General features: G+C 49.6%; 2 protein-coding genes across 5 annotated transcripts in view; one reads left to right on the top strand and one right to left on the bottom strand.

Annotated features, from left to right (window-relative positions):
- The window catches only part of LOC309362921 (pleckstrin homology domain-containing family A member 3-like), a 25,402-nt gene extending 19,407 nt beyond the window's left edge, over positions 1-5,995 (bottom strand). Inside the window, exon 1 of one of the 2 annotated variants that reach the window (XM_081898956.1) lies at positions 5,779-5,995. The gene's annotated coding sequence lies outside the window, so the exon portion shown is untranslated. The other variant, XM_081898955.1, reaches the window with a different exon arrangement.
- On the top strand, positions 1,170-14,309 carry TARBP2 (TARBP2 subunit of RISC loading complex). Of its 3 annotated transcripts, none has more exons than XM_081898778.1 (9): positions 1,170-1,281; positions 3,861-4,030; positions 6,921-7,026; positions 7,557-7,640; positions 8,953-9,022; positions 10,192-10,309; positions 10,938-11,065; positions 11,570-11,762; positions 13,746-14,309. In XM_081898778.1, exons 1-9 carry the CDS (start codon positions 1,220-1,222, stop codon positions 13,901-13,903), a joined length of 1,089 nt encoding a protein of 362 aa, XP_081754904.1. In that variant the 5' UTR covers positions 1,170-1,219; the 3' UTR covers positions 13,904-14,309. The 3 variants fall into 3 exon arrangements, with proteins under 3 accessions (XP_081754904.1, XP_081754903.1, XP_081754905.1); XM_081898777.1 differs by having other exon boundaries at positions 8,950-9,022; XM_081898779.1 differs by lacking the exon at positions 1,170-1,281 and adding an exon at positions 1,366-1,651 and having other exon boundaries at positions 8,950-9,022.

Below are 14,309 nucleotides of genomic sequence, written 5' to 3'. Positions count from 1 at the left end.
TTCAGGGGGGATTTTTACCCATGATCTCCCAATGAAGCTCATCAACTTTTTAGGTGATCTCCCCCAAAATAGCTCAACAACCTTTTGCCCCCACCCCCTTAACAAAAACCCTGTCTACGCCCATGGCAACCAGGGCCGGATTTAGGTTTGATGAGGCCCTAAGCTACTGAAGGTAATGGCGCCCTTTATATGTCCACAATAAATGGCCAACAAGAAATTGTTGCTGTTTTTTGTGTTGAATATATGCTATATGGTAATTTATGGACCTAATAGGTATCTAAAGCCACTTGCACATAACAAAATATGTATTTTATCAAAGTAATTGTTGTTAATAATGAAATACAATTAAGAAGAAGTATATTAATAGTGAAATAATTATTAAGCTCTAACGTAAAATGATTTTTATTCATAACAAACTTAATAATGCAAACACATTGGCATTTGGCAATAACAAAAGTTTCTTTAGAAACACAATTTACAAAGACTCACAATCTAGTCTCTAGAAGCTTGCTGTAACTTGCTGTAACATGCAACTTGCTGTAACATGAAATAATAATAGGTGTAAATATATGATGCAAACTACTAATAATTATAAACAGCAGAATGTAGGCACCCTATATACAGAAATGTGCAAACCAGTGATATTTTAGGGAGCAGGATAGCAGACAGGGCCCATTACTTACATCACAGGAGCCTACACAACACAAAACACTGTTGCTGTATGTAGGTTTTATCTTATTTGTTTTTTTATCTTATATTTTGGAAATGTAGTTTTTTTTCTTTACTTTTTTTGGGGGGGCAAGAGAGTGGGGCCCTAAGATATAGCTTTTTTAGCTTATACTTAAATCCAGCACTGATAGCATAGCAACGTTTACCTGTACTGACGGCAAGCGAATGAAATAATACCCATTTGCCTGTCGCTGTATCTATGACCCTCGGAGACTACTTCTCCCAGCGTGCAACGCGGGACAAGGCCGGGCCTCTGCTCGCTGTGCGGCCGAACGGCCTTCTGGGAGTGGTAGTCTCCATACCGAAGCCGTCTCGCGGCCTGGGCCCGGCGCCGGACTCCAACTTCCAGGATGCGCCTCGCAGCACTGCGGAGGCGGCGGCGGCGGGGAGGCGCCAGGGCCGCCGCTTCCTCTCTCCCGGCCATTGTGAACCGGGCTGGCGGGCGGCGGGCGTTGCGGTGGCGGCGGCGGCGGCGGGGCAGGAGGAGGGAATGAGCGAGGAGGAGGCGGAGGAGCCTTGCGGGAGCGCGAGGAGCTGCGGCGGCTTCCCCAGGTGAAGGAATCCGCCCGCGCCGTTGCTAGGAGACGGACGGGGAGGGGCGAGGGAGGGAGGATGGGGAGGAGAAGCCCCGCCCCCTAGAGTGCCGTTGCTAGGATACCCCTCCTGGAAGAAGCAGCGCTCGGGCCTACGCTGCCATGATAACGGGAAGGCCCAAGCGGGTCATCACCCATCCCCTGGGCAATTATGGGAGGAGGGACTCGGACAGAGGATGGGTCCCGACTAAGAGGGATGGGGCTGGGGGCGACAGCGACCCATCCTGCCTCTCCCTAGGGGTGCGCAGTCTAGAGGACAACTCCGTCTTCAGAACAATCCTGCACCTGTCCATCCAGATGCCTGTCATGGCTGAGTCCCAAGAGGACAGGTATAGGAGCGCAGCCTCGTTGTCTGCCTATCCCATGACCCAGATAGAGGGGCTCCATTGGTAGAGCGCAAGACTCGTAATCCCAGGGTTGTGGGTTGGGCAAAAGATTCCCCCAGTGTGAGGGCGTTGGAGCACAGTGGTACCTCAGGTTACATACGCTTCAGGTTACAGACTCCGCTAACCCAGAAATAGCGCTTCAGGTTAAGAACTTTGCTTCAGGATGAGAACAGAAATCGTGTGGCGGCAGCGGGAGGCCCCATTAGCTAAAGTGATGCTTCAGGTTAAGAACGGTTTCAGGTTAAGTACGGACCTCCGGAACAAATTAAGTACTTAACCTGAGGTACCACTGTATAGCGGACCTTCACGGTCCCTTCCCACTCCACAATTCTGTGGAAACGATTTCCTGGGACCGCACCAGCTTTCTGCATGTTTATAGGGACGTCGGCGCCGCTGAGGGGCTTACTCCGAAGTAGGCGTACATAGAAGTGCCTCAGCAGAGATAAGCGTTAATGACTTCGTTAAGACTTACCGTATTGTAAGGGGGCACAGTGGAGCAGGAACCGGCAAGCCACTCCAGTATCCCTGCCAAGAAAACTCCATAAACAAAGACAACAGACAGGAGTGCCTGGTGTGCTCTGGTTCATGGGGTTACGAGGAGTCGGATACGACTAAACGACTAAACAACAACAAAAGGAGGCACAGAGCTGCAAGCCAGCAGAAGTTTATTTTGACGGAAGCTTGTATTATTTATTAAATTTGTATACTGCCCTATAGCCGTAGGTCTCAGGGTGGTTCACAGCATAAAATGTCTAGATAGAAACACAAGATGCATAACAAAAATAAAAACAGGAACAACCCAATAATCCCCCCATTCACCATTTAAATTGGCATTGGATGTCAGTCAGCCAAAGGCCTGGTTACAGAGGAATATTTTTGCCTGGTGCCTAAAGGTGTGTAAAGTGGCTGGTGAGCCACCCTGTGGAAATCATTCCACAAATGGGGAGCCACTGAAGAAAAGGCCTGTTCTTGTGTTGCCACCCTCCAGACCTCTTGTGGAGGAGGCACACGAAGAAGGGCCTCGGAGAATGATCTCAGGGTCCAGGTAGGTTCATATGGAAAGAGGTGGTCTTTGAGGTATTGCTGAAAAACACTCCCCAAGCAACACCCTTGGAACAACCATCCAAGTACGACTGGAACCATTTGCAAAGTGGTGTCACCCACCCCTAACTTGGGACAGCTGCTTCAGAAGGATAGCAATGGTCAATGGTATCAAAAGCCACTTGAGAGGTCAAGGAGAATTAACAGGGACACATTTTCCCTGTCTCTCCTGACAGGGCGACCAAAGCTGTTTCTGTGCCAAAACTGAGCCTAGGAAACTGAGGAAATACCAGTTTCCTTCAAGAGCCCCTGGATCTGGTTCATCTTGCTCAGGAAAGGGAGATTAGGGAGATTGTATGGTCGAACATTTGTTCTTCAAGTGTTCTGGAATCAAGGCTTATAAGGATTTTGGTTTTCTCAGTGGCTGTTTAGCCATCATAGCAAAACTGAGCTTGCTTGTACCAGGAAACTTACTAACAGGAAACAATGGCTGCTGCCTTTATGCTGGAGAGGAGAAGCTGTGGTCCTGCAGATGTTGTTGGTTGCCATCTCTTATAAGACCCACCGGCAAGACCAGTTGGCAGGGATGATGCGAGTTGTAGCCCCAGCAACAGGTACCCTGTCCCTACCCAATTCTATTTTTGTGAGCATCAGTCTGGCCGCTCTTGCTTCTGGTCTGATCCAGCAAGGTAACTTTTCCATACTTCCTAAATTAGAAACCCCATGTCACTCATAAGAATGCATTGAAAGACAGTACTTATCCCGGTTAAAAGACAACAAGAGCTAAGTAATCCGCATTAAGAAATCTTTGGGGTGTAACCTTCATTTCTTTCCTGCTTTCTTATCCCTCCCGTCCTCACTAGGACCTCTGGTCCATGAAGCTGGGAGGGATGGGCTGACCTCATTGTACATTTGCTGTTGAAGGGACTTTGGCAGTAGTGAAATCTCTGTGGGAGTTTTAGATAGAAGGTGTGGCGGGAAGAGACAAGCACATCCTTTGTTGCAGACGATGGGCTCATGAAAGACAGAGAAATACTACTAGGTAAAAGCAGCCCCGGTGGAAGAGTAAGGTGGCTTCCAAGATCCAACCTTGTCTCCTTTTGACCCTCAGTATAGAGCAAATGCTGGCGTCCAACCCTGGCAAGACCCCTATCAGCCTGCTGCAGGAGTATGGGACACGCATAGGCAAAACCCCTGTGTACGATCTACTGAAAGCCGAGGGACAAGCACATCAGCCCAACTTCACCTTTCGCGTCACTGTTGGAGACATCAGCTGCACCGGTTAGTTGTGGTAAAGAACGGGAGTGTGGATAAACCAGTAGAATTTGGGCAGGGGAGGAAGAGAACTCTCATATTTTGGGGTCGGATAGAGAAGATTGCATGTCTTCTACAGTCCTTCATGTTTGTCTCAGCAGCAGAAAGGGGATGGAGTTTCTCCAGTTGTGCTTTTGAACTGCCTGCTTCCAGTTAACTTTGGGTTTGCACCTACTTTGAGGGGCTCCCTATAATACAAGCTCCTCTTTAGCACACTGGTCCCCTTACCTTTTATCCAGGAGTGGGGAATCTTTTTGGTTCCATGGGCCAGATCCTACACCCACTTGTCAAGAACGCAGCATCATTATGATGTCACATAACTGATAGATGGGTTGTCATGCTCACCTGCCAGAATCCATTGCATGGGGTTCTGAGCTGGCTGTTGAGCTGAACATAACACCCCTCCCCACTAATACAAATAAATAAATAAATTGGAACCTTTTAGGCCACAGATAGAGAATCTGTGGCCCTTCAGATGTTGTTGGACGCAAACTCCTCTTAACAGCCCCAGCCAGCATGATTTGGTTTGATTTGACGTGTATTAGAGGGGTAGGGGAGCTGGAAAAAAATCACATCTGGTGACCAATGTGCCCCTTTGGTTTCAGATAATACTTGGGTAAGGTATAGGTAAAGGGGCCCCTGACCATTAGATCCAGTCTTGACCGACTCTGGGGTTGCGGCGCTCATCTCACTTTACTGGCCGAGGGAGCCGGCGTACAGCTTCCTGGGTCATGTGGCCAGCATGACTAAGCCGCTTCTGGCGAACCAGAGCAGCGCATGGAAACGCCATTTACCTTCCCGCCGGAGCAGTACCTATTTATCTACTTGCACTTTGACGTGCTTTCAAACTGCTAGGTGGGCAGGAGCTGGGGCCGAACAATGGGAGCTCACCTCGTTGCGGGGATTTAAACCGCCGACCTTCTGATCAGCAAGTCCTAGGCTCTGTGGTTTAACCCACAGCACCACCTGCGTCCCTAATACATGGGTAGATGAGTCTAGAAAGCCTGGAACACAAATTTTCACAGCCCTCTAGTGGCTATGGTGGCTCATTTACCAGAAGTATCGTACTGAGCGTTATCTTTGGAAGTGTATACTCAATTCTGACCCAACTAAGCCTCGTAGAGCAAAATATGCACCAGGCCTTATAGACTCGTCTACCCATGTACTATCTGAAACCAAAGGGGCACATTAGTTTCCAGACGTGGAATATATTGGCATTATCTTCAGCTCTCCTTCCCCACTACGTTTTGCTTTTCCAACTACAGTTGAGCTCAAAGCAGCCCACCATAATAACAATAGCTGTAAAAATTAACAAGCGCTAACCATAATCATAATCGTATCAAGAGTAGCATATAAACAAAGCAAAAACAAAATCAATTCATCAATCAATCAACAGAATTCAGTGTAAACACAGAGTGATTCAAAATATCTGCCCTGTGCCAGTTGCCTTACTCTCTCTGCAAAGGGGCTTCTTAACCCACCAGCGCAGCAGCAGCACATTCCAAGGTAGTTTTTCTGGGTTGTAGTCTGACAACAGCTGGAGGCTACCAGGTTGGAGAAAGGTGTCCTGACTCACTACACCTAACTCACTTCTAGATTTGGGGAGTAGAATGCAGGAGATGCTAGTTTCTAGACTTCTTTTTGTAACCTGTTTGGTACCCTCTTCCTCTCAGAACTTGGGACCGTGAGCTGCTTGTTTGTTCTGTCACACTCACCAGATGTCCTCACAGGGTTGGGTTTCTCACTGCTGGGCTCTTGGCAGCTTTTCTTGGAGAGCTCATTGGCCTACTGTCAGCTGACCATCAAGAAAACAGGATGCTGGACTAGTTGCGCCATTCCCTTGACCCAGCGGACTCTTCTTAGAAAGTCATGCAGAGCTGTAACAAGATATAATCAAGAGGCAGATTAGGGCAGATTGGTGGAGCTGCAGGCTTTGAAGGGAGCCTCTACCTAGACTTGGCTGACTTCTTCTCAGGCGACAGTTGGGTTGCCAAGGCCTGATTGTGATGTCATACATAGCTGCAATGACAGATTCTGTATGTGGTTTGAACAGGGCTGTGCACAGCCTTGCTAAAGCCCAGCATTTCCCCCTGATGATACTGCTACTCTTTGCCTATATACATGGCACCTGCCCCAACAAGCAATAATACCGCAATTTCTACTCCTTTATTCCATGATTTTTCACAACTACGTTCACAACTATTTTACTTGTTTTTTTTCTTTCGCAGTGATTTTAATGTGAATTATCCTCATGCTGTTATATTACTATTATCAGCTTGGATCCTGCAAAAGGAACTCACTCAGCCCCTTCTTCCCTCTAGCCCGTCATTAACATTTAACTTCAGCAGGGCTGGGAGTGAATTTGTAGGAATTAAATTTTACTCTCAGTGACTGGACAGTCATAGTTCATTTTATTTTTTTAGATGCTACTTCTAAATGTGCATGTTTGCTTAACTTGGAAGCGCGTTCCCTCATATCTTAACTGTCTGTGGAGGCATGGAAGTGCATGGGGATGTAGGAGAAAGAGTGAGCTTTCAAGCACCACCCTCTTCCCACACTGCTCTTTATTGCAGTTCACAGTGGCATATAGTACGGAATGCTGTTGCAAATGAGATGCAGTGCTGTGCTCTGTCCATGTGCTGCATTTGTGAAAAAGACCAGCACAGTGACACTTTGCAAACAAAAGGAGCTTCAGTGCGGATTGCACCTGGGTCTGGTCGGCCTGGAAGTCCCATATATGCTACCTTCCATTGTGGAAGGAAGGCCAGGATATAAATAAGTTTCTCTGTTTGCCCTTCCGAGTTGCGCTTGCATCCTTGTGTCCTGACTCGCTTTCTCTCCCTTCTCCTGTCCTTAGGCCAAGGCCCTAGCAAAAAAGCAGCCAAGCACAAGGCAGCAGAGGTGGCACTCCGGCTTCTCAAGGGAGGAAACATGTTGGAGCCAGCAGCAGCGGAAGAAGCCAGGTGAGGGCTATGCACAGTCTGTACAGAAGGCCGGAATCCCCCCTTCTCCCATGCACTTATTAGAAAATGAAATCCCCAGGGAATCTTCGTTCTACAACATCCTCTCTAGTTGCTGACTGTCTACGAAAGGTAATTTGCGGGCAGTTAGGACAAAGAGGTTGTTGATAAGTAAGCCAGTAAGTGCTGGCTTAGTGTCACGTGCAAACCAGGCCAATAAGGGACAGAAACTTTAAAAGAAGAAGTTGAAATCTGTGGTTTGCATTCCGTGATGCAAATTGAGCAGCACAGTCACAGGTGCACAGATTGTGCACAGTCATGGGAACAGGAGAGTTCAGCATTGAGCATTGTTGCACAGGTCTCTGTGGCTGAGGGAAGTTTGGGTGGAGGGAGCCTTGCTAGAGAACAGGAAGGGCCTGCACCCAAGTTCCGGGGGATGACACGGGAGCAGTCTCTCATTTTGGGAAGTTTCTTCCACTGCATGCGCTCCTGCTACTGAGCGTGCTTTAATTTTGTCACCTTGTATTCCGAAGCTCTCCTTTTTCTCTAGAGCCCTTGGCTCAGACCACCGCTCCAGTCAACGCGCCTGTACCCACCTTGCCGGTTTCGTCTCCCAGGTAATGGGATGGAAGCGAAAGACAAAAGCACAAGGAGTGGGCTGCCTAGAGTTCTCTGGCTGCTTCTCATGCACCCAAATTTCCCCATAGGCCATCACTGCATACTGGAACAAGCTGGTGCCTGTGGCAGGTCCTTCCCTTGTGTCTGACCTTGCTCCCCCCCCCAGTGGTTTTCCCATGGGCTGCAGAGCATCAGCTTGGGTGTGGGGTGGGTACACATTCCAGCAGGTATTCTACACTCAAAATAATAATAATAATAATAATAATAATAATAATAATAATAATAATAATAATAATTTATTATTTATACCCCACCCATCTGGCTGGGTTTCCCCAGCCACTCTGGGCGGCTTCCAACAGAACACTAAAATACAATAACCTATTAAACATTAAAAGCTTCCCTAACCAGGGCTGCCTTCAGATGCCTTCTAAAAGTCAGATACAGTGGTACCTTGGGTTAAGAACTTAATTCGTTCTGGAGGTCCGTTCTTAACCTGAAACCTGAAGTCTGGCAGTTATTTTTCTCTTTGACATCTGGTGGGGAGCCGTTCCACAGGGCGGGCGCCACTACCGAGAAGGCCCTCTGCCTGGTTCCCTGTAACTTGGCTTCTCGTAGCGAGGGAACCGCCAGAAGGCCCTCGGCGCTGGACCTCAGTGTCTGGGCAGAATGATGGAGGTGGAGATGCTACAGGAGGGGAAGTAAAAGATCTTGCTTGCCCTTGGAGACACAGGCTATGGGTGGCTGTGTGGTGGTTAGTAGGAAGACCCCCTTTCAGTCTACCATCAATTCGCCTCTTAACACTGATTGGAGGAGGGTCCATGCCTTGCCCTACAGTGGAGCACCAACTAGGCCTGGGTGATGTATCGATACATTGTCCAGGACTGGTTTGAGGGCCAGAGTACAATCGCACCATCACCCTACAGTATATCGTGGATGGGGCTTACCTGTGCCTTACCTTCTCAGGCTGCTGCCTCCTTCCTCCCTGTGCCGGGTGTTGCCGGTGGAGGGAGCTGGCTTCACCCCAGCACCTCGCGGGGCTGATCTTCCTTTTCAACCCTGCAGTGTATCGCTATAGCATGAGGTTTAGGTGGTGATACGTTGCAATGTTGAAAAGCTGACATCGCCCAGCTCTAGTGCCAGTTATAGGCGAAGCTCTCTTTGACGAGGCCCCTTCTCAGCTTCCCCTCCCCAGAAGGGCTCCTATGTTCCCCCACCTCTGCCTACTTTGTAGCGTGGGTGGGGTGTTCGGATTTGGGTCAGCAAAACCACCAGGGAGAATCCTTCACCTTGTGTCCTCTTTTTACCTAGAAGTTCCGCAATGGACATGAAGTCCCCAGTATCACCACAGCAGTCAGAGTGCAACCCGGTTGGCGCCCTGCAGGTAGGTCGCTTTCTCTCTTGGCTGTGGCTTCCTTCAGCCCCAAGCACTTACAGGAGGAGGGGTATCGGTGAGTGAGCTTAGTCAGAACTTGGTAGATCCACACTTTGCCCTACAGGAGAAAGGGTACTTCCCAGCAGCACCTTGTCCTACCGATTGCCTGTTTCATTCCCCACCCCGTTTTTCTCGTTGCTTGTTTGGTGGCGCTGTGGGTTAAACCACAGAGCCTAGGGCTTGCCGATCAGAAGGCTGGCAGTTCGAATCCCCGTGACGGGGTGAGCTCCCGTTGCTCGGTCCCTGCTCCTGCCAACCTAGCAGTTCAAAAGCACCTCAAAGTGCAAGTAGATAAATAGGTACCGCTCTGGTGCGAAGGTAAACAGCGTTTCCGTGCGCTGCTCTGGTTTGCCAGAAGCGGCTCAGTCATGCTGGCCACATGACCCGGAAGCTGTACGCCGGCTCCCTCGGCCAATAAAGCGAGATGAGCGCCGCAACCCCAGAGTCGGCCACGACTGGACCAAATGGTCAGGGCTCCCTTTACCTTATTAAGGCTACCCTAAAGTCATGGTTTTGGAATGCAAGCTGGTATCCCAAAGGGAAAATTTGGTGTCACCATCCAGCACTTTTTCAAAAGTCTCTTTGGTATGGGAGCTTTTGAAGCCGTATTAGTTAAGCAAGGTTGGAAGTGCGCACAAGGCTTTTTTGCTTGTGGAATTTAGGATAGGAACAACATGTATTTGCTGTAGCTCTGGAACGAAATTGGGCACACCCACCTCCAAGTGGATTCCAAACAGAGGTGACAAACAGGATTTTGAGCAGAAGCCTTGATGCTGTAAGCAGAATGCTGCTCCCATTTGCTGCATCATCCAGAACTACTAGTAGTCTGTAGGTTTGTATCCACCCACCTTTTGGCAAACCACTCTCGGATCCCAATATGACTGTATAGCAAGGCTTCAGTACCCTGTCTTGATTTTCCTCCCAGTTACACTTTACAGCCCTACATATGTGCTTTCTCCAGAAATAAGTACTGCCTAATTTAATTTGGCTTATGCCCAAACTGCTGCTTTAGCTGCCTCCACTGCAATGGTAGTGTCCTGAGCTGCCATTCCCTCCGGGAATCCAGGCACAGAAAGGAAGAGGCGAGTGCTTTTCTAAAGCTGTCTCTCTCTCGCCAGGAGCTGGTGGTGCAGAAGGGCTGGCGGCTCCCCGAATACACCGTCACTCAGGAGTCAGGGCCAGCGCACCGCAAGGAATTCACCATGACCTGCCGGGTTGAAAGGTTCATTGAAATAGGTACGGCATCAGCGGACTTGAGTCCCCATCTGCTCATGCTTTTAAACTGTTTGTGATTTGCAGTGCCCTGTGCGTGATTGGGAGTTTTCCCATAAAGGCTCCTTAGAACTTCGGAGGCAAGGGCCAATGCATCTGACAAGAGGAATGCAGGAAATCAGAGGGAAAGCATTGAGCTGCAGCCAGAGAGGACTTGGGAGACTATGATCTGGGCTGTAAGGACCAGGAGTGCACAACTGCAGTCCCATAGGCCAAGTGTGGCAGCTCTGCAGGCGATCAAGTTAGGCTCCCCGTTTGGCTGCAAAGCTTCTGCGCCAAGGAAAAACAGAACCCCACACCGTTTGCAAGAGGACAAGCTGTGTCAGTTATGTAAAAACAAGCTCTTTAACAGCTGCTGTTGTGCTTTCTGCATCAGGCAGGGTGGATGGGCTGCAAGGCAGGATCAATGCACAGGAGTTAAAAAAACAGCAGTCAGGCTTGATGGGGGAAGCCTGAGGGAATCGGGAAGAGGTGTAGGCTCTTGCAATCCCCTTGCACCCCAGGCTGTCCCCTAACCTTCTCTGCCCTGTCCTCTTTCAACATATCACAGCCCCCTTCCAGATCACCGTTTTGCCATTTCTTCTCTCTCTAGGCAGCGGCACCTCCAAAAAACTGGCCAAGCGCAACGCCGCAGCCAAGATGCTGGTGCGGATTCATAACGTGCCTCTGGACCCGCGAGAGGGCAGTGAGGCCGAAATGGAGGAAGACCAGTTCTCTATTGTGAGTCTGAGCAGTGGGGGGAGAAGCCAGAGTCGGGCAGCCGTAGATGAGCTTATTGTGCAGCATGCAGATGGGGTGTGGCAGGCTTTGCAGAAACTGGGAACTTGCTCCAAAGAGGGGAGCAGCCTCTTCGGCAAATTAAGCAAGAAGTAGCGATGGCCACTAACTTGGATGGCTTTGTAAGAAAATTAGATAAACTCATGGAGGATAAGGCTCCATCAGTGGCTGCTCGATGTGATGGTCTCCACCGAATCCCTTGGGAGTCCCACCTTGGGAACCCCAAAAACATCTTGAGGGCCACAGTTCCCTCATCCCTGGGTTAGGATGAAGCCGTGGCCACGAGAGTTGCTTGAGGAAACTTGCAGAGGTTGTGGCTTCTCGCTCCTTGGTCAGCACCACCTGGGAAGGCAGGGAGGGAGCTGTGCCTTGCTGAGAACGATGGAAGGTGCGCAGCTGGAAGAGACGTCCAACCCGTGTTCGATCTTTCTCTCTTCCACTCTTAAGATTGCAGGAACCAAGGTGGATGGAGTGAAGGGTCGGGGGTCTGGCTGCACCTGGGACTCTCTGCGCAACTCAGTGGGGGAGAAGATTCTGCACCTCAAAAGCCATCCCCTGGGAGTGCTGAATGCTGGGTTCTGCAGCCTCTTGCAGGAGCTGTCTGAAGAACAGAGCTTTGATATTAGCTACCTTGACATTGGTAAATAATGAGGCACAGGGGAGGGGGAGGAATTGCTTTCCTTGAGAGAACGGCCGGACCCTAACTTTTCCGAAAGCCCCCCTGCGGATGTGTGCATCCTTGTTGATTTGAATGTGTGAAAATTTATATTTTCTGCTTGCAAGTTGAGCAGTCAAATGACCCAAAAAACCACCCAGAAGGAACCCAGCAAGTGGAAAGCTACCCACATGACCACTCAAGAAAATAACCTGGGAGGAGCTTGGATTCTGTCTCAGTAATCCACTGCAGGGCAAGCAAAGGCTTTAGTCAGGGCGCAAGCTAGACTTGGGGACAGAACTTTGGCATTCATCAGTTTACCAGGTGTGGTGAAGCCCACAGCCTATGGACCACATAAGCCCACATTGCAAGGTGTTTTGTGGCTCCCAGAGACTCCCCACCCCCATTTCTTATTTTCTAAAATAACTAAAAATAAGCCGTTATTGTGCCTCTGCCCTTTTGTCTTCCTCATGGTTATGTGCTGAGAACCCTGCCAAGTCCCTTTCCCCACGTGAAAGGGAACTGACAGATGACTTACATCAATATCTGCTGTAGCATTGTTACTTGCCCAGCACTGGGTCATGGGGGCCTGTCTCCAGCCATATAAGGCCAGTTGCCCTGTGGGAACGAAAAGGGAAGCGAGCTGCGACATCCCAATTTATGCCAGCCTGTGAATCAACAGTTCCTTATGCCTCCGTACACCCGCTGTCCCCAGACTTGAGCATTAGGAAATGTGCACATTTTGCTTTCCTCTTGCTCTGCTGTGCTTTAATCCGAAGATGCCGAATTTGAATTAAATTGAATTCTTCCATTTGAAGAACCAACCTGTTTTAATCTTCGTAGAATTGCAGAGTTGGAAGGGACCCCAGGGGTCATCTAGTCCAGCCCCCTTGCAAAGCAGGAATCTCAGTTAAAGCATTCCTGGCAGTTGGCCATCCAAGCTCTGCTTAAAAACCTCCAAGGAAGGAGAGTCCACAACCTTCCGAGACAGACCATTCCACCTTCAAATAGCTCTTACTGTCAGAATTTTCTTCCTGATGTTTAGTCGGAATCTCCTTTCTTGTACCTTGAATCCATTGGTTTGAGTCCTACGCTCCAGAGCAGGAGAAAACAAGCTTGCTCCATCTTCCATGTGACAGCCTTTAAGATGTTTGAAGATGGCAGTCAGATTTCCTCTCAGTCTTTCAGGCTAAACATATCCAGCTCCTTCAACTGTTCCTCATATGGCTTGGTTTCCAGGCCCTTGGCCATCTTGGCTGCCCTCCTCTGCTCACGTTTCAGCTTGTCAGTATTCTTCTTAAATCGTGGCACCCAGAATTGGACACAGTATTCCAGCTGTGTTCTGACCAAGGCAGAATACAGTAGGACTAACTTCCCTTGATCTGGACGCTATACCTCTGTAGATGCAGCCAGGAATAGCATTAGCTTTTTTGCTGCTGCATCACACTGTTGACTCATGTTAAGCTTGTGGTCCACCAAGACCTCTAGATCCTTTTCACATATAGAAAGTTAGTAAAGGTAAAGGGACCCCTGACCATTAGGTCCAGTCGTGTCCGACTCTGGGGTTGCGGTGCTCAATTCGCTTTATTGGCCAAGGGAGCCGGTGTACAGCTTCTGGGTCATGTGGCCAGCATGACTAAGCCACTTCTGGCAAAACCAGAGCAGCGCACGGAAACGCCATTTACCTTCCTGCTGAAGCGGTACCGATTTATCTACTTGCCCTTTGACGTGCTTTCGAACTGCTAGGTTGGCAGGACCAGGGACAGAGCAACGGGAGCTCACCCTGTTGCGGGGATTTGAACCGCTGACCTTCTGATCGGCAAGTCCTAGGCTTTGTGGTTTAACCCACAGCGCCACCTGTGTCCCATAAAGTTAGTACCCACCTTGAACTTTCCAGACAGAGAAGGCTGTACGCAGAGATGTTGTTTTGCTGGCCTGGATGATGCGGTACCTTTTCTCTTCCTGCAGATGAGATGAGTTTAAGCGGCCTGTACCAGTGCCTGGTGGAGCTCTCGACACAGCCAACCACGGTGTGCCACGGCTCAGCCATGTCCCGCCATGCCGCGCGTGCAGATGCTGCCCGCAATGCCCTTCAGTACCTGAAGATCATGGCAGGGGGCAAGTGAGGCCACACGGAAGACTCTGGGCATCCGGAAATCCCCCAAACAGCTTGTCTCCATCTTCCAGCCTGCTAAAGGATGTACCCTTATTTTTGCCCATCGTTTATGGGCAGGGGCACCGACCTCCCTGATGTTCTGTGGAGGGTGGAGAGGGGGCTGTGTTTCAAAACAGAATTCAAGACTCGGAGAGGGGTTTGCTGTACCTGCAGCAGAGACTAGGCTCACAGAGACTTGGAGCTCTGAACGCTAAGTGCTGGGGGGGGGGGGCTGCTGGGAGGTCAGGGTAGTCCCACCTCTGCGGGTCACCTGATGCCAGTCACCTTGGTTTTTTCCTCGTTGTGGAGGGACAAACACTGACCATTTCTGCCATAACTGGGAGTTGCAATAAACCAGATTTTTTTTTTATAAGAAA

This window comes from Podarcis melisellensis (genome assembly GCF_964234715.1).
Source record: "Podarcis melisellensis genome assembly, chromosome: 2".
In the NCBI taxonomy this organism is placed as follows: domain Eukaryota; kingdom Metazoa; phylum Chordata; class Lepidosauria; order Squamata; family Lacertidae; genus Podarcis; species Podarcis melisellensis.
Note: the sequence above shows the minus strand (reverse complement) of the source record. Positions and strands in the feature narration are given on the sequence as shown.